This window comes from Sander lucioperca, chromosome 13, assembly GCF_008315115.2.
Source record: "Sander lucioperca isolate FBNREF2018 chromosome 13, SLUC_FBN_1.2, whole genome shotgun sequence".
Classification (NCBI taxonomy): domain Eukaryota; kingdom Metazoa; phylum Chordata; class Actinopteri; order Perciformes; family Percidae; genus Sander; species Sander lucioperca.
Window position 1 is genome coordinate 2979215 of NC_050185.1, and position 24525 is coordinate 3003739.

The 24525-nt window shown below is 41.0% G+C and overlaps 1 protein-coding gene across 1 annotated transcript in view; it reads left to right on the top strand.

The window, feature by feature from the left end:
- Positions 1–6703: 6703 nt before the first annotated feature.
- The window catches only part of jam3b (junctional adhesion molecule 3b), a 43371-nt gene continuing 25549 nt past the window's right edge, over positions 6704–24525 (top strand). Inside the window, exon 1 of the mRNA XM_031310714.2 lies at positions 6704–6923. Coding sequence (XP_031166574.2) covers positions 6875–6923 — 49 coding nt within the window. The 5' untranslated portion in view covers positions 6704–6874. The remainder of the gene's footprint in view (positions 6924–24525) is intronic.

The window sequence follows — 24525 nt, forward strand, 5'->3', positions numbered from 1 at the left end:
TCACATCGCGATTAACGCGTTAATGCTGACAGCCCTAGAATAAAGTTTTTAAGCTTCCGGGTTTACTTCCGTTATGTGAATATGCGCAGTAGTGTTTCCCCTGCTGGCCCAGAGGCTTTACGTTGTAGTGACGTCACAGGTTTTTAAATCGCTTTTCTCGGCTAGAGAGATGGCTAGATGATTTTTTTTCAAATATAAAAACTCCAGAGATTTATATTCCAGGTAATAACCAACCTTGTATGCCGTTTAAGGTGTCCTGACAGCAGTTTAACAGTCTCTTTTACAATGGTGGTCTGGCTATGGGAAAAATCCTTTCTGAGCCGCAGGAGGATTTTTCGTTGCAATACCGTGAGTGGCCACTGAACAAAATCAGTGGAAAGGCTGTGCACTTTCGTTGGGGGGCTGGTACAGCCCCTGTAACACATGTATTTTTACCATATGTTGGTTAAAGAGATGCAAGAGGGGATCCTCAAATACCCTCATTGTTGTTTTATTAAATCCGGGGTTAATGCATTGCTCGACATCTCTTGCTTCCCCTGTTCGTCCGATTCTCGAAGAGTGAGCTAAAAGACTAAACTCGGATAAGTAAGAGAGAAACTAGATTGACATATACAATATGGGCTTAGTGCCAGCAGCAAGAGTTTTGAGTGAATGGAGAAAGGTGGAGTGTTGTTCTAAGTGCTGGAAGTAAATCAGAGAATTCAATAAGTCTCCAGCCACTTCTATTATTCAAAAGACACAAGGAACACAATGAAAACAAAAGTGTGTGTGTGTGTGTGTGTGTGTGTGTGTGTGTGTGTGTGTGTGTGTGTGTGTGTGTGTGTGTGTGTTTCTTCCCATCAACTTCACACTGGAAAGCTTGATGCATCTGGTGCATAATTTAGCTGTGTTGTATCCATCTACACTCTGTGGGGCATGACATCATTGTTCTATGGAGATAACTGAACTGTAAGAAGTACATGTGCCGTTATGTTACTTGCTCATGGTCTACCTGTTCCCACAACTACAAAGACTGTATAGTTCTCCCTCAGCTTTGTCTAGCCATAAAATGAGCTCAATGCTTGTTTGTTTTTTTATTAAGTAGACTGTGTTATGTTAAGGTAAATAAAAGATTATTTAAATAATGACTTTAGTGTTGTTTTGACCTATAACATGTTCATAAAAGTTTTTACTTTGAGTTTTTAGCCACCCGAAGCAGCTACATTATGTATTGGTATTTCAGTCTGGAGATATGTTCCGACTATAGGGGTGTCAATCGATAAAAATATTTAATCCAGATTAAACGTATAATTGTCCATAGTTAACTCGCACTTTTTTAATCTGTTCTAAATGTTCTTCAAAGGAGATATTGTTCAAGTTTGCAATGCTCAAGTGGTAATTGAGACTGGACATAGGCCTACTCCGGTGGGAACTCCGTTCACATCGACAGTACATACAGATAACTTTAGTCTTGTGGAGAGAACCACCTGGAAGGGCTTTGAAACTCAACTTGCCATTCAAAAGACTTCTTTGTTCATTTCTCCTCAAGGAGGGGGGTATTGAGCTTATTTTTAACTATCATTGATTTAGTAAAAAATTTAAGTAATAAAGCCTGTTACTCAGAACAGGAAGTCTCTCTTTCAGATGAAGAGTGTGGCTCTTAAAAGAGCCTTTCATTGGTGATTAGGTTTATCCTCCGAAGCCGTACAGGGTGGGGCCCTGCCTCTCCAGAGCGTGCGCCACATCCAGGACGCTCACCGTCTTCCTCTTGGCATGCTCAGTGTTAGGTGACGGCATCACAGATCAGGTTCTCCAGGAACACCTTCAGCACACCGCGGGTCTCCTCGTAGATCAGACCGGAGATGTGCAGCGAGCCAGACAGTGGATGGCGGGTTTGGTGAACCCCTGGTTATTATCAAGAAGCACTTTATAGTTTCTGCTAGCCATCCCATGGATGTATTATATTGACCTGGATACAAGATTACAAAATGGCGCCCATTCAGTTCAACGTAGTTGCTCGCCTGGCGCATGCACCAAAAAGGTTTCTAAGCTTCCGGGTTTACTTCCGTGATATGCGGCCCACTGAATATGCGCAGTAGTATTTCTCCCGCTGGCGCCGCCCGCAAGTTCCCGCTTGGCCATGGATTAAAAATTCAGAACAGAAAGAGTCCTAACCTTGTTTGCAGTTCGAGGTGTCCTGGCAGCAGTTTTACAGACGTCTCTTTTACAATCGTGGCCTACGAGAAAAATCCTTTCTGGGTCGCAGGGGGGATTTTTCATTGCAATACTGCGAGCAACCACTGGAAAGAAATGAACAGAAAGGCTGAGATCCCCAACGTTACTGCTGCATTGCTTCCAGATTTTAACAAACTACGCAACGGCCCGAAGCCGAGGCCTGTACTACGAATCCAGATCAACATGCCCTGGATTTCTTTCAGTTACCCGGCTTCACTAACCCTAACAACCGCGGTCCGCATAAGCTGTGTCACAACGGTGGTTATCAACTAGTTCAATCAACCCAGGGTTTCCCAATCCAGCGATGCGTGCATTCACATAAAAGAGGCCGTGTTTGCACAGCACGACCAATCGCAAACATCTACCAGAACCGGATATTTTAGATAAGAAGAGCAAATTATAATTCTACATAAATATGAAGAACACAGACACGGTTTTACAGGCAAAACGCAATACAGTCACTGCTTCCTAACAGAGGAAGGAAGCTGGCAAAAAATAGCCGACGCTGTAAATGTGTATATCACAACGCTTATCAATATCACTTCTCCATCAGTCAGGACCTAGATCTGACCATAATTACACTTGTGCTTTCCATAAAAGCCGTTGCTTTAGACTTTTTACTTCAGTTGCAACCCTGGCAGTGTAAGCGATCGTGAGAGCAAATAAAAAATATAAAAACATAATTCAAACCGATGTGCGCATTGGCAACACACAGCTCAACAAGCTGACAAATGGATACGTAATTCGTTGAATTGAAAATATCTCTCTATTGTACGAGGGCATGCCCGGCCCTGTAACTGCCTGACCTGATGGATGTGTGCATCTGGCAGCGGTGATAGCAGCCATTCTGAATAGCAGCAAGTCTCTTGACTTTTAGCCATCTTTCATTTGCACAACAATAACTGGGGAGTTCATGCTCGAGCTGATCTTTTTTCTTTTTATATGCAGGAGAACATTTACATTTATCTGATTTGGCCTGCACATTGCAACTGTGTAAAGACAAACTGTGCATTTATTTTACACTGAATTGTAATTTGGTCAAACTAAAGGTACTGCCATTTCTTGTTCGTGGTGCAGGATTAACTTGGTATGACAGCAATAAAAGACCAGGGCTAGAATATCAGGTCCAATGGGATGCCAAAAAGATATTACCATCTGGCTGGTTGATCCATGGATAACAGTCTTTTTACAGAGAAATACACCAACCATGCGGGAGATAGATAGATAGATAGATAGATAGATAGATAGATAGATAGATAGATAGCACTTTGTCTGTAGACACGGAAATTTGTCTTGCAATACAAGCTCCAACAATTACAACACAACAACCTAAAGGCAACAATCTAAAAACATATAGGCATCATGAAGGCCCGTCTTACAGCGTATCCACAAAGCACCCAAGGCAGGACATTTGATGACATATATTCAATTTAGATGTTAGTTTTTGTGTCATTGAAATACAAATGGATTTTTCTGTTTTATTTAACCAAGTAAATATCCATGAGCAAAAACATAATTCAAGAGACATACAGGTCAATTCTGAGTCAAAAGTCATTATGCGAGCAGTAGTGCAGCACGTCAGCAGGAACAGGAAACAAAAAATAAAATAGATTGAAGCTAAAGGAAGAAGAAAAATCAGTTTATTAGTCTTATTAAATCTGGCTTGAAATCCTTCATAATCATTTTAAACTCACACAGTGAGACCAGCGCTTTCAGTTTTACATCATTTCCCCATGGGCTGTGGAAGCAGAGTACATGAAAGCCCGTTGGTCTAATTCTGTTAGACCAAGAGAAAAAACACTTCCATGGTCACAGTTCTATACCACCAGGTTTTTCAGACGAGCAGCTAAAGTAAACAAGCAGACCCAGCCTTGCAGAGAAAAGGGTTCCAGTGAACACAGTTATGAGGTACAATGACAGTTAAGATATCCAGTGTCAGTAATAAACCTCAGTGCTCCATGATACACAGCACCAATGCCACGCACACTGGGAGGAAGTATGTGTATGTTAAACAATGTTTTAATAAAGAACAGACAAAAAGGTCTCTTGTTTTTTTTAGTGTTTGTGTTTTGTTTTAATAAATTTAGTTTTAACCACATTGTTTTTGATATTAATACACCTTTTTCACAATAGATATTTAACCATGTCATAGCAGGAAAAGCATAGGTGTAATGTGTAATTAAGAACATTAATCACCTTGTATTCTGCCTTTACTTGGCCACTTCACTGCACAGAATAATCATTAATGTTAAGTGGACATTAACATGGATAGATTACTAGACAGGCCTACCGGGCACAGGTCCAGGGCCCCTAAGTGTCAGGGGCACATACTAACCACGAAGAGATGCAAAATGACCACAAAGAGACACAAAACAACTACAAAGAGACACCAAACAACTACAAAGAGACACAAAACAACTACAAAGAGACATCAAATGACCACAAAGAGACACAACACGACAACAAAGAGACATAAAATGACTACAAAGAGGCACAAAACAACTACAAAGAGATACAAAACGACAAAAAAGAGACACAACACGACAACAGAGACACCAACCAACTACAAAAAGACACAAAACGACTACAAAGAGACACCAAACGACTACAAAGAGATTCAAAACGACTACAAAGAGACACCAAACAACTACAAAGAGACACAAAACTACCACAAAGACACCAGACAACTACAAAGAGACTCAAAACGACTACAAAGAGACACAAAACAACCAAAAAGAGAAGCAAAACAACTACAAAGAGACACAAAACGACTACAAAGAGACACAAATGACCACAGAAAGAGGCAAAAGCATCACAAGGTCGGTGTCTTGCTCCTATGAAATGGTGGGGCCTTTTGCATGTCTGTGTCCAAGGGCCCATTGTCTCACAATCTGTCCATGCAGAAAACATAGAAATTCATCATACTAGCCCACCATATTTCCATAGGTGGATTTTGAATTCAACTTTTGTTAACATTAAAGCAACAGCGTGTGGAGCCATGTTGCATTATGTTAAGGTAGTTAACATAACAACTGTATAATAAGTGTATGACCAAAAAGTAATATTGAGGTAACAACAGATATTAATTCTTGTTAGGGTATCTTATGGTTATTTTAAATGTTGTTGCAAGTGAGAGGATTACACTTTCAAATAAATAAAGAAATAAAGATATAAGTGGAATAGCCTAGGCTAAACCCTCCTGGAAAATGGAGATGGCCTGATTTCAATTATTAAAAAAAAACAACCTGGTTGTAATTTAATTACGGCACCTAATTAATGTTGCTTAAATAATATCCCCAAAAAGACACTTTCAACATCGTAACACATGAGACTCCCACATACTGACTTACTGTATAATACAAACCTAGAGAGCAGAGCCTCAAGGCAACAGTGTGGTTAAAATAACTACACCTGATTCATATTAGAATCTCGCTTGAATTACAGATTTACATGCGTTATGTAATACAATTCATATGCATGCTAGCGTAATTAGACATAGTTCTATATTTAGACATAATTACCACATTAATGAAGTATGCAGTGAGTAGTAATCATCTCAGATTTTACTTTTATAAATACAGTGATGATCCAGTATCTACTGATCATGTGCAGGTATTATCTCTGCAGAGATGCTGGTAGATAACCTTATGGAACTGTTTGAAGAGGTTGAATAGTATGTCACAGGCATGGTTTGAGTAGCATTTATATTTTAGGCTGCCATCAGCTTTCATCACGGAGTTATAACCGGGCTCATGGGAGAAAACATCTTGTCTTGATGTAAGCAATGCATGTCACTGGAACTGGAGGCCTGCAGAGCAGACCGTACCCACTATGACACAAACAGGACTTTACAGGAGTCATGCGAATAGGGTAAGAGAGCTCTGGGCTGACATGGCTCTAGTGCCTGTCACTGGGTTCCGACATATGAGCAGGCCTACAGTCCCTGACAGGGCTATGATTTACACTCAGGGAAAAATGGTAAGTGAATATTTTATTGAAATCCTGCCTTATGCAATTGGTCACAGCAGTGACAGGCTGTCAGACTCAACTCGTACGGAAGTTCAACATGCATGACAAGAGTTATAATTGCACATTAATGCTTCTTACTTTCTGTGCAAGAACCCCAAACAATTCCTGCAATTAACTTAAGGAGCTTACAATGTGTCAGTCATACTCAACAGTGGAACAAATACCTATAGCTTTTTTTTATCTATGCCTATGGTTTTCACTACAATACAGCTTATTATAACTGTGATATTGTCTGTTGACAATTTAATTTTAATAAGGAAGTGTGAATGTGGTCTTTCAAATACTTTTGCTATTCTCATCTCTAATCCATCTAACAACACATAAAAGACTGGAAGCTGGTGTTTTCCTATCTAAAGCTCCCAGCTGCCGCCTACCTACAGTATAAGGCCACAGTAGTAAAAGCCTCCCACATTGTGTCAACTATAAATTCTTGTCTGCGTGAGTGATGCTTTCGGTAGCTATGGAAACCTAATATAATACATACTCCCTCCCTCCCTCTCTCTCTCTCTCTCCCTCCTCCTCTCCCACTCTCCCTCTATGTCTCTCTCCCCTCTCTCCATCCACACCAAAGCTCTTTAGGCTACTTTGCGCATGTACGGCCAGTCAAAGCGAGCATTGCATCGACTCCAAGATGGCGAAAACACGTCTGGCTTGCCTCCTGACTCTGCTCTCAACTCACTGTAAGTACAAAAATCACGCTAACTGCCTGTTATTTTCCCATGTTGTCTTCGAGGAAAGTGGCCGTCATATGCTATTTATTTCTGCATGTGTTTGGTCGCGATTTCACACCAGCGTCCGAAACTACAGTAGCTTCTGCCTCAGAAGTAACCCTGTCTGGACTCAACTAACGTTAAACTCAAGCCAGACTGACAGAAGAGCAGTCTCTCCGACGTGAAGTTGCCTAAATATAGTTAATAATTCTGTTAACGAAATAAAAAATATAGTCGCCATTTTTTATACAATTTACTGTCAAACTGACAAGCAAATGTAACGGCTCGAGCGATGGTTTTAAAGCAGATATTGTTTCACAAATCCATGTTTTTTACTCGGGAGTGGTGTGGCTGTGTGTGAAATAACAAAGTGTCTGAATGTAGCCACATAATAAAGCATAGCGGGACTAACTGAGCGAAATGTTCAGCTCTCGCATCGGTTCAATTAGCGGCGTGTTCGGAGTCTGGTTAAGGCACCACGTTTGTCCTCACTCTGAAAAAGTTTCAACCTATCAAGTTTCGAGAAAGACTTTGTTTTTGTCTATTAAATATGAATTGAGGCAGTTTCGTAGCCCGTGCCGTTAACTATTTAACGTGGGTTTGGAGCCGCGGTGATGGCAGAGATGTCGAAAGTAGTGATGCGAGATAACGGTTTTTCCTGCGGCGGAATAAAGCAGGCTGTCCGCGGGAGGAGCCATCCAGCCAGCCAGGCCAGTGAGTGTCCTCTACCCCCTCCTCCTCCTCACGCTGCTGCTGGACCCTTTCAAACCGCACCAGAGCTGAGCTGGTAAACACAAACAGCCGTCGGAAAATCAATTCGTTTCAGTAGCCCACTATCAAAGACCCGATAACCTCTGTCTATCAGATAGTTGGTATGGGATACGATGGATCGGAGCAGTTCATTTTCATTTTAACACACGAGCCAAAAACAAATTCTGGATTTTAACATTAAGTTGCGTAACGTTACGTGTTTGGACGATATTTGGTGGAATAACACACTGAAATCATTAGCCCACTTAGGCCTACCTATGCAATATAATATGTTAGAATCAAATATTTTTACTGCGCCGGTTTTATTCACACTCGTCATATTGGTTCTAGAAAAGCAATGAGCCACTTGTTGCTGTGCTATGTAGCCTACTGTAGCGAGTTGTTTAGTTTTTTTAAATCAAGATGGTTTTACTCCTCTGTGCTCTTTCCTCCGAGCCTGTCAAAGACTCTCAGCTGTAGTTTATTTAAACATTTGAGGATCATGTAAAGCTCTAGATTAAATACCCTACTGTTAATTTATTTAGATAGATTTGCTTCAGGTTGAAAAGAATGAAATGGTTCATGAAATAGAGCCAATCACCCTTCATTACATCCCTGATAATGACAACCCTACATGCCTGGCCATATATTTAATGGTCTGAAGCCCTGCTTTAATTTAGGGAAACGTTTTTAAAAAACTATCATAATTAGGGCAGGGGGTATTGTTGGTTTGGCCTGTCTTTGGAATTTAAGTAGATATTTTGTTTTATTTTAAGTGTAACAAATGTTTTTGGAAAAAAACATTTGACTTAAAACTAAATGTTACAAATGCATATACAAACTGTGTACTCTTTTCCTGTTTGTGCATGTAATAGCTGTGCTTTGGCAATCATTTTGCCACAACCTTTTAGCCTGAAATGTGTTGATTTTCTCTTGTTTCCACTTGGTAGATTAAGCAAGGTGTGAGAGCACAGACATACTGATCAAAGAGAATTACGGGCGTAGGAACCTCCTGTGATCTCTCACGTGTGTCAATTGGCTTATTCTCTGCTTTAATCAGGAGAAGCAGCGGAGCTTGTTTGAAATCTGTTGCTGTAGGCCTACTCTCTGGCTCTCTTGACGCACCTCGAGGCTGTGTGCTTATTATTTTTATCAAGCGGTACATTTCAAAGTCAGTACTCGTAATGATGTTCCCCTGAGTAAATGTGTGACATGGCATGGTTGCAGCACAATTTACATTCTCGGGTGGTGTGGGGGGTGGGGGGGGGGGGGGGCAGTGAGCTGGTGAAGATTTAAGAATTTCTTTTGTCTTGCCTGGACAGGGCTTAGCCGTGTGGCCGACTGGCTCCCAGCCAGCATCGCCACTGTCTCTAGAAACGGGACCAATCAGGCTAACTAAAGCTGGTCACAAGCTGTGTTATGAATTACTTCTTAGTGCTGAAACTAATAGGCACTGACTGTAATTACAATTTGTCTTGTATTTAGGTAAAGCTATGCTCCAAATTCAGTTATTTGATGTTCCACAAAGCGAAATTCATAGGAGGCAGTGTGTCCTTTGCTTTGCTTCTTGTTCTGTCGGTCACACTCTGTGTTGTTTTCTGTGAGATGTGCTTGTTATTTTTAATTCACGGCATTTTTTTTTTTTTTTTGGTAGCTATCATTTTAATGGCTACGCAATCCCAGCCATTCCAAGTAAAGGCTGAACCCAGCACGGCTGAGCATGGAGAGCAAATATCAGCCCAGTCATCTGTCAGCAGAGCCAAAGACAAGGGCCATTGTTATTTTAAGTACACATGCTTACAGCAGACTTTCCAATCTGATCTAATGGAATGCATTGACATTTTCCATTGTTGGCTTCACCTGAGCCATTACATTAAAAATATTCCAAAGAAAGTGGTACGCACTTAAAGAGGACATCTGCTAGAACCCTCCTGCCAAGCGTGTGGCCAAGATATGTGGGAGCTTGGACGATGCTCCGAGTGGATTAGTTCCGAGCAAATATAAACTTTGAGATCACTGCTCTCTCAAAAGAAACACCTGTACACATATATACATTTCAGACCCTATTGCTGCATTTGTGTAAGTATGTGGCTCAACAACAGAAAACTAATGGACCCTACCCTAACTATCATTAACTTAACAAAAGTGTAATTGTGAAAACCTGTTAAAATTCACAATTGATACCTGAAAAAAATATCAGCTTTCACACTTGCTCAAGTGTTGAAATTGATTTCTCTGCCTGGACAACTGGTATTTGTATGACTTGACCTTATCTTGGTGTTCACTCATGGCTGTCAGCCTAATCCAATTATTTATCTGAATGGATAAGATAAGGCAGAAAGCTGTCAGCTGGATTGTTGTTGAGTCTCCCCCCTGTGTTCTCTGCTGATAAGTTATGCATCACTCAAAGAGCTTTGAACATCCGCTAACCCCCGACATAACTGGTGCTCACCGTGTGACGTTACCCTGCACACTCTTCAAACATTTGTGTATATTAGAGCCAAGTGTCGGCACTTCTCTCATTGTTTTGCATGTGTGGCGTAGCCGTTTGGCATGGCGGGCCCCAGGATAACTGTGGATAGTGGCTCCCCTAGGAGGTGCATGTTGTCAGATGTTTCCCTACCCACCCAAAGCTTGTGAGCAAATGTTTGGAGCACTTTCTGAATGGCATGTACGGCCCCTGTGGGCAAGTCACATACAGTCTGACATTTTACTGCAGAGACCGTAAATGGCAGAGTAAAACAGGGACAGACAAACCGAAAGGAGTCCCTTGCTGCTGAGCATTTGTTTGTTACAAGTCAGAGTTGTTCTCTCCAGACGCCCCCTAAAGTGAGAGGTGTCTGTGGCGCAACACATTTATCATAGTTGTCATGTTGCTCTCAGCCCAGCAGGAAGGCATTCTACAGTTACCATGGGCTTGTTGTGCTTATTGCCTAACTGAGAGTTGTCTTATTATTTTCTACAAAATCACACCCTTTTGTAATCTTTTTTTTTTTTTTTTTTTAAATGACTGCAGTCATCCATGTGGATATCTGTGCAACAACCAGTCCCTCCATGGGATAAAGTCATAGGGGCACATGGTCCTTACTGTGGAATGACCTGAAACAGCTGAGCAGGAGTGGGTGGTGGTGTTTTGAACAGCGTTGCAGGCGTAACCCTGAAATATCTGCTGCCAAACCTGCAAATGCAGCATTCCAAATAGAAAACACATGGAGGCAGAAACCTCCTCATCGTATGTGCACTGACTAACAATCATAACCACCTGTTTTTCTAAGAGATAAAAGGGAGCCCTGTTGATGACTTGGCTGAGGTCATAGCAGAAAGGGAGAATTGTGAAGAAAGCTCAGCACTGTTGCTAGTTGAAGGCGTTCAGAAAACAAGCTGGGTGTGACGATAGATACATCTCCTGAGACAGAAATCCATTTTAACAAGACACAGAGAAGCATTCGGCACCTTCTCGTGCTTTTATGATTTTTATTTTTATTTTTTTCTCCCTCGCAGTAAGCTACAGCAGATGGCGAGGTTGAAAGGCAAACACTGACGTGCTCACGTTCCAGAAATGGCATTGGCATGTGCGTGCTTCAAATGTCAATAAGACTACCATGTAAAAAGAACCATTGGTCATAGCCTCCGGGCGGTACACACTGGCCAAAAACTCTGTGTGAAAATATTACACAGGTCTCGGTGTGGAACAGGAATGTTTCTTATAAGGGTTTGTCCTTAAATTGATTCACAATCTAGGTTTCGGACAAGAGAGGGATCCATGAGAAAAAGAAGTGAGCCGTCGTCCTGTCTAGGATAATGAGCTTTTGAAAATGATTCTCCTCCCAAACGGACTAAAGTGGTTGTTTGTTTTGACAAGACATTATGTTCCATGTTTAGGCTACTTTAGATCAGCACGATAATCTCCCAAGATGCCTCTGTACTGGCTGCCCGAGCTTCGGGCAGCACAACAGAGCTTTCCTGTTTAATGATCTCTATCTGTGGTCACATAGTGCCCTGCAGGGAGGAAGCGCCATAGCAGTTCTCTGGATACTGACCGACCACGTCAATAGGTCAAAAGCAACCGCCATCGATCAAACATTGGGATGCTGTCAGCTTAGTGAAATAATTAGGGGCTTCATTAATTGACATGGTGGAGGCAATGAACTACATGCGGCTGAGCTGCTGTCGCTCTGAGAGGAACAAGCTGGAGGCTGTGCTCCTGCTGAGAGTCATAACCAGATAATCGCTCCGGATTCATCTTTTGTTTACCAGGCTGTAACAAAAGGGCAATTACTGATCTAAAAATAGCCACAAGGCAAAGTCAACTCACAACCTCAGGTGTTTGATCACAGTTGCATTTTGCAAAGCATTGGGCCCAGCATTAAAATGCAGATACAGTAGCTGTACAATATCTCAATCAACGCCCTCAGTAGGGCTGGGCGATATGGAGAAAATCAAATATCACGATATTTTTGACCAAATACCTCAATATCGATACCGCAATGATATTGTAGTGTTGACTATTGGTGCTTTCACAAAATATTTACACAATGAGATTTTTGATAAATAATCATCAGTAATGTGGATATAATGACTAAGTGGGTAAAGGCAAATAATAGAACAGCTAGAACAGTCTGGTAAGTTCAGACAATGACATAACTTTACTGTAATGCAGCCTTTAAAACCAGGAAAAGACAACACTTATGCCATATTACGATATTATGATATCCAAAATCTAAGACAATATCTAGTCTCATATCATGATATCGATATAATATCGATATATTGCCCAGCTCCAGCCCTCAGTTTGTTCCATTTCTTTTCAGTTCCAGGACACCTTTTTTATTTAAATGTGAACGATAACAACAACTACAATGGAAATCAAATAGCATTACAGCTCATCCTCATGATGTCAAGCCACATAGGGATTTTAAAGGACTAATAATGGCAGGAAGCAGACCCAGGTTGAGCCCTAATGTCAAACTAAAATATTAAAATCAACTCTAAAGGTAGCCAATGCCTGGCTAAAAGCTTTGCTGCTGCATTTTGAAACAGCAGGCAGGCTTTTAACTTTACTTGGAGTTGACAGAATTTCAGTAATGAAAAGAAATAAAACAGGGAGACTTCGGAATGTGAGGATTTAAAACGACTTTAAAGGCATTTCTTGGTAAGAGGAAATATGACTGCACAATCTTTTTGACCCGTTTGTCGGAAATTAGATCTGGCGTCTTTTTTTTTTTTTTTTTAAATCCGCTTTTTGTAAATCTCATTGTCTGGATTATATTGAAGAACCAGTGAAATGGAATTGGTCTGATGACCCATGGCCCTGATAATCAGAAGATATTGGGCGGGGGAGCTTTGGGGTGATCACAAACACAACTGTGTGTTACCTTGGAGACCCCAGCTATCCACCTCCACCTACATAAGGTCCGGCCTCTCAGTATAGACGCAGAATCAGAAAAATATTTATTGCTAGGTAAGTAGCACTTGGAATTTGCCTTGCTTGATAGTGCATACATAAAATATATTTAAACATGAATATGAAATAAACAAACAATAAATGCAAATATATATATATAATATTAGGGCTGTCAATCGATTAAAAAAATTAATCTAATTAATTACATACTCTGTAATTAATTAATCGAAATTAATCGCATACATAATTAACGGTGCCTGAACCGATACTTTTTAAGAAAGTAAAAAAAGAGAAGAAAAAAAAAGGGTACCAAACAACAGTTGGTGACATTAAAGAACGGCTTGTTTATTGCTAAGGCCATATGGTCAAATTTAAATGATTTAATAATAATGTATAACAATAACAATAACTTATTTCACTAGTAAATTGCTGTTGAACGACAAAAACGGCCACCAGGTGGGAAAAGGACAATTGAACGCACCGTCTGTGTTGTTTTTCCGACGGCTAAAACACAGTCAAACTTTACACCGTTTAGCGTTAGCTGTCAGCATTTTAACCGTTTTTAATCCAGCTACTAGCTAGCGGTAGGCTAACGTTAGCTGCTGTCGAGTATAGTGTTAACTAGCGTCACGTGCAGCGGTGTTTGTGTTGTCTGTATCGTCTGTTTCAGAGCATCAGAGAGAAGAGCAGACATATCAGTGGCTCCAGATTTCGGTAGCCAGGGTTGGCAGGAAGAAGATTTTTATAAGTAAATGTTCCAGTTAATGATCCAGGCAGCACATTCTCGTCTCCCTCCTTCATTTTACAGTCAAATGGTGGCTAGAACGGCTGGAATGGATTAATCTGCGTTATTTTTTTTAACGCGTTATTTTTACTCAGATTAATTAATTGAAATTAACGCGTTATTTTGACAGCCCTAATATATGTATATATATATATATATATATATACAGTGCTGCTCATTAGTATTCATACCCATGGTCAAGTTGACTAAAAAGAGGAATAAAAAAATCATCTTTTGGAAATTGATCTTAATGCCTTAATTAAAAAAATGAGGAAAAATCCGACCTTTTAAGGACACCAATTTTTTTTGTGAATTAATAATGTATTGTAAATAAATAAATGTTCTTCCTTAAAATACAGGGGCCATAATTATACATACCCCTATGTTAAATTCCCATAGAGGAAGGCAGATTTTAATTTTTAAAGGCCAGTTATTTCATGGATCCAGGATACTATGCATCCTGATAAAGTTCCCTTGGCCTTTGGAATTAAAATAGCCCCACATCATCACATACCCTTCACCATACCCCCACATCATCACATACCCTTCACCATACCTAGAGATTGGCATGGTTTTATTTCAGTTAGCCTAATAGCTGGTTTGATTTGCATTGAGATGATTTTATGGAAAGTACCCCATGCCAATCTCTAGGGATGGTGAAGGGTATGTGATGATGGGGGGCTATTTTAATTCCAAAGGCCAAGGGAACTTTATCAGGATGCATAGTATCCTGGATCCATGAAATAACTGGCCTTTAAAAATTAAAATCTGCCTTCCTCTATGGGAATTTAACATAGGGGTATGTATAATTATGGCCCCTGTATTTTAAGGACGAACATTTATTTATTTACAAAACATTTTTCATTCACAAAACAAATTGGTGTCCTTAAAAGGTTGGATTTTTCCTCATTTTTTTAATTAAGGCATTAAGATTAATTTCCAAAAGATGATTTTTTTTATTCCTTTTTTTAGTCAACTTTAGCATGGGTATGACTACTTATGAGCAGCACTGTATATATATATATATATGTGTGTATATATATATATATATTTATATATATATATATATGTGTATATATATATATATATATATATATATATATATATATGTGTATTGGTTGAGGAAGCTGAAGAATGACTTTTTGTTGTGAGTGCAGAGTTTTCTGCTCTGTGTCATCACCTTGGAACATGATAGTTTGGTTTTTGGTTTCCAAATTCAGAAATGTCCACTTCATCTTTTTGTAGGGCGATAACAGAAAAGCTGCAGCATGTGGAGATCTCATCTGAGGAGCTGTACCTGTGATCGATAGCAGTGCTGCAAAAATCACTGGTATACCACTAGTTATTATTACGACAAATCCTCCCTCGGTTACAGTAATTAGGAGCAGCTGAGCTTGAAGCTCTTTTCCTTTTCTTAAATACGACAGCCTGTAATTAGGAGGTTACCACACCTCCATCCACCTCCAGGTTCATGTCAGGCCTGCAACATGCTGCTGTGGAGGTGGTGGGGTGAGGGGTGATGCACCTGTCTGACATGGCTATAAAAATAATAAGCATGTAACATCTACTTTCTTAAATAATTTTAAGCACATGCAAGTGGTGTCAGTGTTTGAACGCAGGCTGTTTGACAGGAGGTCATGCAAATGGTTTGTAGTAAATCCAGCCGGAGACACTAAATGTCAGATAGAGGACTTGTGTGAGTTACTGGCATCCTCTGGGAGGCAGAGCAAAATGGGTTCAAAACAGCACAGCAATGATAGATGAGGCTTGGTCAGTGAGCGAGACCTAGACCTTGATGCTCTCAACTTAAAAATAAATAAAATGAGGAAATTATTTATTTGGAGCATGGCATTTTCAGACTCGGCAAGCAGTGAATGTAGCTCAGGGAGGACCATCAAGTCTAATCTATCGCTTCTAATTGAAAAGGACAAACTAAACATTGTCTTAGTCAAAGATTGATCTCAGTCTCCATCTCTTAAAAGAGGGGCTCAGCTCCATACTTGGTAGGACAGTCTGCAGAGAGTGCTTAGGCTCAGACCTGACACAGAAGTCTTGGTGCTCATCCAAATTAGTTATTAGTGATGATTAGGGTGTGTGTGTGTGTGTGTGTGTGTGTGTGTGTGTGTGTGTGTGTTTTTTAGGGCTGCACAATGTATCTTTTTTTATCGTCATCGCGATATCAACTGCCGATAAACACATCGCGAAAGACACTCCGAGATTTTTTGTGTTAGTTAAAAGAAAATATCAGTGCAAAAACGGCACTTTAAAATTTCACTGTCATTCTTTTTTTAGTGGTGCCTTTTATATACAATTCAATGTTCAATTTAAATTCAATTCAAGTTAAATAAAAGAATGTTGGAAATCATTTCCTTTTTTTTTGTTTTTAATTCAGCAAGCGATGTGTTGTACGTTAGCAGAATACTGAAAGCAGCAGAACTGCAGAAATAAGTGCACTTTAAGATCTGTTAATTAATCGCAAGTAATATCGTTATCGTGATATTGAACGTTATCACATATCGCATATTTTCCTCATATCGTGCAGCCTGTGTGTGTGTGTGTGTGTGTGTGTGTGTGTGTGTGTGTGTGTGTGTGTGTGATATGGTGATGCAGTGGAATTCTCTGTCAAATGTTACTTGTTGTTTCCCATGTTGGCTTTTTGCTTCATCAGTTCAGTGAGGCATTCTCTATTGAGGTACGCTGAGGTAGAAGCTCAGCATCATCTGCATAAATGAAATGTCTAGGTAAAGATGGACTGGGAGGATATCTTTGGTTTTACTACTATTAAACGATTTACTTTTTTTTGGTACCTTGTTGACCTGACCTTGCTGTGTTGTTTGTTCAGTAACATCATGTCTGTATATGTTTGTTTGTAATGGTAATGGCAGCAGCATGGGGGTTGGCCCAAGCAATATTTTTCACATTGTGGAACAATAGCATTTATCTTATCTTATTCTTAACACCATCTCAGGTTCAGCTTAAAATAATATAGGACACCGCTGACTTTGAAAAGAAATCACAGGTTAGATTTTGGTTAGAATGAGTTTGCTGCATCGGCCTCAGCCTGCTCTGGGGTCTGATACTTGAGTATTTCCAACCCTAATGGAATTCAAATGTCACTTTGACTAGCTGTGACAAGTCACAAGACATTACTCTCAAGAGCTCAGGAAGCTTTTTCTATTTGACCAAAAGATATACTGTCTAGTTTAACATTTTAGGAAAAAAAAAAAAAAAAGAGTAGGGCTGGGCGATATGGCAAAAAATGTGATCATGATGTATTTTCCCATTTTGATCCATATCGATATTTATCACAATATAATTTTTTTGCTGATACTGCCCGTTCAAAGTGCATATTGACTGAAGCCGGAAGAAACCATGTCTTCAGCTTGAGAGGATAACACGAGTCCATGTCCATGTCCACCTTCACTTTTGCTGCCCTCGGCTTTGCTTTCGCCGTCGAACCCTTTCCCCCCGTCGATATGCGTTTCCCCCTACCTAAACCTGAACCAACCTTATCTCTAACCATAACTATGGATGGGTGCGCTACGCATTTTAACAGGAGGGAAACACTATTCGACAGGGGAATACACTTCCACACAACACTGGCAACTCAAACGCTCACAAGAGGAAGTGGGCGTGCCCAGCATCCAAGCCGAAAAGCCAGACTCTGGCAGTTGTGTTATCGGGTAAATATGTCCAAAGCTTATCATCATTATCGACCTGAATTTTCTCCAATCCCGTTTCAAAGTTGTTTTATCGCCCAGTCCAGTTATAAATGCGTTGTGCTAAGCTAAGCTTAGCACAACGACTGGAAACAGAAGGACACAGCTACAACAACTGGCTCAGTTGAAGGCAACAAAATAGCACTTCTAAACTCACTTAATTTACATGTTATATCTTGTTTGTTTAATCCGTGCAAAAATTCTCCATTTTACTGGGGGAGACTTGATGGACTATTTCTCGACTGGGAGCTTTAATTTTCTGAAGCCTCCCAAAATATCAAACTATTCCTTTAAACTAGTAACTGAGAGTAGACAGACATACAAGTAATATTTTTTCGTGCTAATTCCAAAAGCTGTATTGTAGCTATGATCAAAAGCTGAGCTGTAGAAAGCCCACCAGCATCACAGAAGTACATTGTGCATTCAGCTGACTGGACAGAAAGAGTTGGCAGATTGTAACCAGACCATCTGGCCATATGGTGTCAAGGCTACCCCTTCCGGGCTACTTAGTGGTAAATATGTTGAGATTGAACTGGAATTGATAGCACTGTTATACAGTTTTAGAGCTTGCCAAAATATCTTTTGGTAGAGGGTAATCCATTGATCTGAATGGTATTGACCTCCAGCTGAGTGCTCTTCCTCTGCGTCTACTAAAACACTCCCTCGTGAGCTGTGTGAAGAACTGTGCTCGTTCAAAGGGTTGTCGGATGGCACAGGAATAAATACTTAAAGAGAGTTGAAATGGTTGATATCTAGGGGCATTAATGGAATTTTTTGATTCTGTCAGAAAAGATCGTAAGTGCCCGGATCGTCTATGCTTTTTAGGCTTTGCTGTGAGTCATGCTAGAGGAGAAGCTCAGCGTGCTCAGCACTGTTGCCACATGTGTGTGAGGGCATACTTGGGGTAAGTAAGTGCCTCAGATATTTGTCAGGATGCCAGACATAGGTGACGAGTTTGTAACGTGGTTGCTGGCCCCTGTCTGAGCTCCAATAGAGGGGGCTTTGCATGACATGTGGCTCTGCTTGGTTTCTGTGTCATGGAACGCAACAGAGGCGAAAGAGGAGAAAGCGATTTGGGTGGATTTTATCATGACTCAGTGGTTTGTCAGGCATTTGTCATGATTGTGACAGGTCACTCAAAATGGCCAAGCCGAAGCCTTAAAGCTGATCAGAAACTTAAGTATTAAGTTGTGACTGTCCTATAATTTTTAGCTACAAAACCTTCATGGAGTGAACCAATGACATCAACAAGACTGTCTACCAAACAGCAGCGCTTAGAGGAGCATAGTATTTTAAATGTACTTTCAAATACTGTACTCTGTGTTGACCTGAATAATGGAAATCAAGAAAGGCGAAGAAATTACATAGAATCAGAGGATGAGCCAGTGAATATTCCACAGCCCGTCTGTGTTCAGGGATTTCCTGAATCGTTTACCATTAAGATTGTAATTAAACTAAATTGTCAGTTTCTCATCATATCCTGTAAGAGAGCAGAGTCATTCCCAAAATGACCATGTTATCTACTCTGCCATTTCCTTTCACAAGACTTCTCCACTTCCAAAGTCAGATTAATGTACTGTATTTATACAATGGTCATTATCAGAGCTTGAAAGGTAACGTGGAGATTCTTCACAGAGCCATAATAATCACAGAGCATTATTACTGTATATGGGATTTTCCAAGACGTAAAACTATCGTTGCTGTGTTGAAAGTTGCCAAGAGAAATGGGAAAAACTTAAGCCACTAATGGCAGTTAAAGATAATTCAACGAATTTTAGATAAATTCTAGCTCAAACAACAACAAATACATGCTGTAAATTGACAGTAAAATAGCCACATTCTTTAGCATTGTTGTCCCCTGTAAATTTTCATATGGAAGCTATGTAAAAATAAAAACAAAGCAGGACTAATTACACAATTGAACTCCCTCTCATGTACCCTAATGTAAAGCTCCATTCTGTGTCTGATTATTGAAGTGCTCCACTGATTTAGCATTGCACTCCCACGATAACACTGTTGGACTCATTGTAGACAGTTTTATAAAAAGATCTAAATGAATGCAGCATAACCAGAGATATCACCTCAATTTTTACCCTTTTCAAAACCTGGCACTTACATTGCCCACAATGCAACTTGACTACTGACTGACATTGCTGGAAGCAATTTATCAGATTTCCTCTGGAGCCACAAAAGGCTTTTTTCACATATGCAGTATCAGTGACCAACACCTGCTATAAACAGACTTTAATGTTTAAATATGTTTTTTAAGTATACTGATATATCAAATAAAATATCAGCGGATAAGCTGGTTGCACCTACCTGCTTGACAGAAAATCAGAACTGTATGGAATCTTGATTGAAACTTAAAAACATCGTGGTGGAGCCGTCTTGCCAGGGAGCACCAACGTGACAGAAGGGGAACTATGCAATTTTTTTTAGCTTAATTTACCTTAACTGAACAGCTTGGGAGTCATTGGAATGGTTATATGACTTTTTCCGAGTTGAATGGTGGTCGTATCGCTCCCCCCTAGCGCCTGTAAGCTGAAAAACCACCCTCGCAACTTTGGGCCGCCGGCCTCAGCGTCAGGAAGCATGGCGTGATATCAGGTCTCGCCATGTAACGAATTGCTTCACGGCACTGCACACATACGCCCATTCAGGAACCGGCTAACAAGGTAGTGATGGAGTTTTTCACACTATCGTCATGGCTGAGCTGGCTAAAAAGAAACAGAAAGCTAGGAAAGCACTGTCGGAGGAACAGAGAAAGAGGAAACGGCAGACTGACCGAGAGAGGAGTCAGACACGAGTAAACATAGGAGCTGACAAATATCTATTCTGAAGCTGTAGGGGGGGCTCTATAGAGAAACCTGCCAGCAAAAGCCAGAAAACAGCGAAGAAATGGCCAAAACTGCATAGCGCCTCTTTAAGACACAATTGTACCTTGTTCTTCAGGGGCTTGACTAGGTTCTTGATTAGTTGCAGTCTACGCCTTGTCTTGCTCACATATAGAAAACAAGGCCACATCTCAAAGTTATACTCTTGAGCCAAAGAATACAAAGAGCACAGATGTGCAGTTCCTAAAATATTCAGCATACAAAAGCATAGAGCCAACAAATAATTTATTGAGAAAATAAAAAAACAACAGCAGAAAACACTCAAACAAAAGCCATTTAGTCGGCAGGGGTAAAGTTTACGGTGCGCACAGGAGGCCTCAGAATATGTGTGTGGGTGGTGAGCATGAGGGGAAACAAACAAACAGACTTGCAACCCCTGCACTCACCACACTCCACCCCAAAGTTGAACTCGGAGCCATTTATTAAATATTCTGGCCCGATCTGGTTTGAGCGAGAACAATGATCTTATGGTTTCATGAGCTTTCCAACACACATTCAGAGGGAATTTGTATGTATACGTGCTGACGAGTGTTTCTGAACGGCCTCCGTCCAGCCAGTGCTCGGTGTAATGAATCCCCCACCTCCACCCCCACCCCTCTGCCTTCCCCTCCCCTCGCTCAGGATCGCTCATGCGGAACTGAGCGACTGTACAGTTTTATCTCAGATCATCAACACTCAACATCATCAGTGTTCACATCTGTGGGCGGCTTCCTCTGGGGCGATTGTTAGCGTGGTAGCGTTGTTCAGAGAGAAGCTCAGCTCTGCAGTGAGCGATGAGCTCTGAAGGACTGCAGCGATGTGCTGGTACCAAGCTAAAGGTTCCAGTCAGAGCTGAGTACAACAGTCCTTAGGACTGAACCACTTATGCCTGCTCTTTTTATACGGTTTTCCTTTCATTGTTTAGAAGGATGCATTTAAACAGATTGAGCCTGGCGTTTTGCCAATCAGTGGTAGTCATGGCTTATCAGGGCTGGGCCTGCTGAGCACACTTCCACAGAATCCAGTGCAGGCTGGAGATTCCTTACTGGGGGCAACAGGCTGACTTTCTAATTGATGGAATATTCTGCTCACTGTGACCCACTTATAATTAGTTAACAGGCACACAGCTAAATCATTCCACATCCATGCTGCATGTAAAGCAGAAGTCTGTATGAGAGATACTTACTGGACCAAGCCACCAAGGGTGGGTGGTGATGTGACACATGCCTTTGGTGTGGGAGACCCGGGTTCGATTCCCACTGCAATACATCAACCAATGTGTCCCTGAGCAAGACACTTAACCCATAGTTGCTCCAGAGGTGTGCAACCTCTGACACACACACATATATATATATATATATATATACATATAGCAATTGTAAGTCACTTTGGATAAAAGTGTCAGCTAAATGACATGTAATAATATACCAAGCGCCAGATGTGTGCAGGTTTTTGTGCATGTAAACACCAGAAAGTGCTTTTTATGGTGTGCTTCGTAAATGATCCCCGCATTTGTAGCCATAGGTGTGTGTGTGTGTGTGTGTGTGTGTGTGTGTGTGTGTGTGTGTGTGTGTGTGTGTGTGTGTTCTTGTTTAACTATATTCGTAGGGTCCAAAAACCGTGAATACAGTATACTTGTGGGGTCTGGACAGCTTTGTGGGGCCAAAATGCTGGACCCCACAAGGTTAAAGGGCTGTTTGAGGGTTAACACTTGGTTTTAGGATTAGGGTTAAAATTAGGTTATGGTTAGGGTGAGGGTAAGGGTTAAGGTTAGGCATTTAGTTGTGATGGTTAAGGTTAGGGTAAGGGGCTAGGGAATGCATTATGTCAATGACGGGTCCCCACAAAGATAGTGAAACGCACTGTGTGTGTGTGTGTGTGTGTGTGTGTGTGTGTGTGTGTGTGTGTGTGTGTGTGTGTGTGTGTGGCATTAAACTTTGTTTTGATTGTCACATGTGACACACTTTTCTGTGTAATCAACAAAATATTGAACAGGGCAGCGCGTGTACTGTGTGCCTACTCAGCCACAGAGCAGTCATGTTCTACGCAAGCAGAGACAGCAGGTGATGAGGTCGCCAGCTGTCCTCTATTCTTACCATGAAAGCACTTTGGTACTTAGCCATTGTTTCCCGGACCAGTTAGGTCACACTGTCACTGTGTACAGCACACCTTTACTTCCTGTGTGACTGTACACATGGTGGTATAGTTCACATCAGAGCCTGGTAACAGAATGGGAGGTATGAAATGTTCGGTCGTTCGGCTGTCTGATGCCTGTCTGGTATTTCCCACGGAAACCCATCACGGATTCCTCCCTGAGCAGGTGATGGAAGTGGGGGGGGGGTCAGCAGCATGAGCCTCAGATGGTTTCCCTCCCCAGCTGTTGTTTAAGCAACATTCCCTGTCCCACAGCTCAGCCAGCCTGTGCAAACTATTTGAGTCTAGAGTATGCCTTTATGCCCATTTGTTGTTGGAGGGGGGCTGCTTGTTGGCAAATTCTTGCTTGGAAATTGCACGCTTTGATGTCTCAATATTTATTTTAGTTTTTGGATGTCATGGAAGGCACATAACGTTAAAAACAACTGCCTCTTTAAATGACTAACAGTCATGATTTATTTCCAGTCATGTGTCTTGCGAAGTGGAATTTGAAAGTCTGTTTTCAGTATGCAGCCTATGAGCTGGCATCTCCACCCTTTTTAATTGGGACTTATTTCAGAGATTGGAATAAACACATACAAAATGCAGACTTTTATGTTGATATTGTTTGAATTCTGTGTACAGCCATGTCATTTTAGCGAATGTTAAATATTAAATTGCAGCTCTCTCAAATTTAAACTTCCTCATGGTTGAAATACCTGACAATACATAATTGCTTGTTGTGTAAAGCAGTGTTTCCCGAAGTGGGGTCCAGGGAACCCCAGGGGTCTTTTAGGGGGTTCCAGGAGGTCCCTAGCAAAAAGGGGAATCATTTGTTTCACTACAATTCCATCCATAAGTAACAGAATGACAGAATGTATGACTATTTTGGCTCTGGGTTTCATACACTTTCTGCAATAAAACATCTAAAAGCAAAAGTCCTATTGAATGGGGGACCCTGGGAAGAAATCTTATCAAATGGGGCTCCGTTGTCTAATTTGTGTCAGTTTAGGTGTCCTTCACATGAAAAATGTTTGGGAACCACTGTTCGCACATCAACCAGAAAGAGCTTTCCAAAGGCGCTCCAAAACAGAGAGAAAGTTGTGTCTCCTTTTTCAAAAAGATCACGCAGCCCTTGTGCCATTACTTTCTCCATTGAAAGTCTTGTGGGCACACTGAGTGACCCCAGTCCCATCAACCACGCCTGCCTGTCAAAGCTGATTTCACCTGTGACCAGTCATCCCCACACAGTCACACACTTTTTGGCGACCTCACATTCTGCACTCCTCTTCATGCACTCCACATTAGTGCCTACTAAGGAACAATGAAAACAGTCAGAATTGCTTCCCACAGCATTAGACAACATGCAGGCCAGTTGCCGTAGTTTGCGAGGGGCTGCTTTAAAGGAAATCTTTGTTAAAGACAAGAGTAGCCTAAATCTTTGCCGCAGTGACGTGTTTGGCCCTTGACTCTTTGCTTGACCATGCTGATTGACTTGAGCTTAGTTTTGTTCCCACAAAGTCAGCAGGCACTCCCTTCCGTCTGGTACTGAACATATTAAAATGCAAGCAATAATCAGACTGTACACTTCTCTAAAACTCTCATTTACATTGTATTCCCTTAAACAGCTTCTGGAGTTTGACTGATGATGTTCTGCAGTTATACAGTACATCATCTTTTGATGCTGGAGACCATGACTGGCCTTGTGCAGCCTATGGTTTGTGGAAAACTGCTAATACAAATGGCATGTGTGTGGTTCATAGGTGGAAGAGTTATGAGTCAGTTATGAGCGAAAATCATGCGTTGCGAAAACAAACAAGAACCCTAAGAACACATTTTTAGTGATTGTAAACCTGAGGAAGAGAGGCCTTTTTTCTGAACTGATCAGACATGCATCATGTGAGTCTAA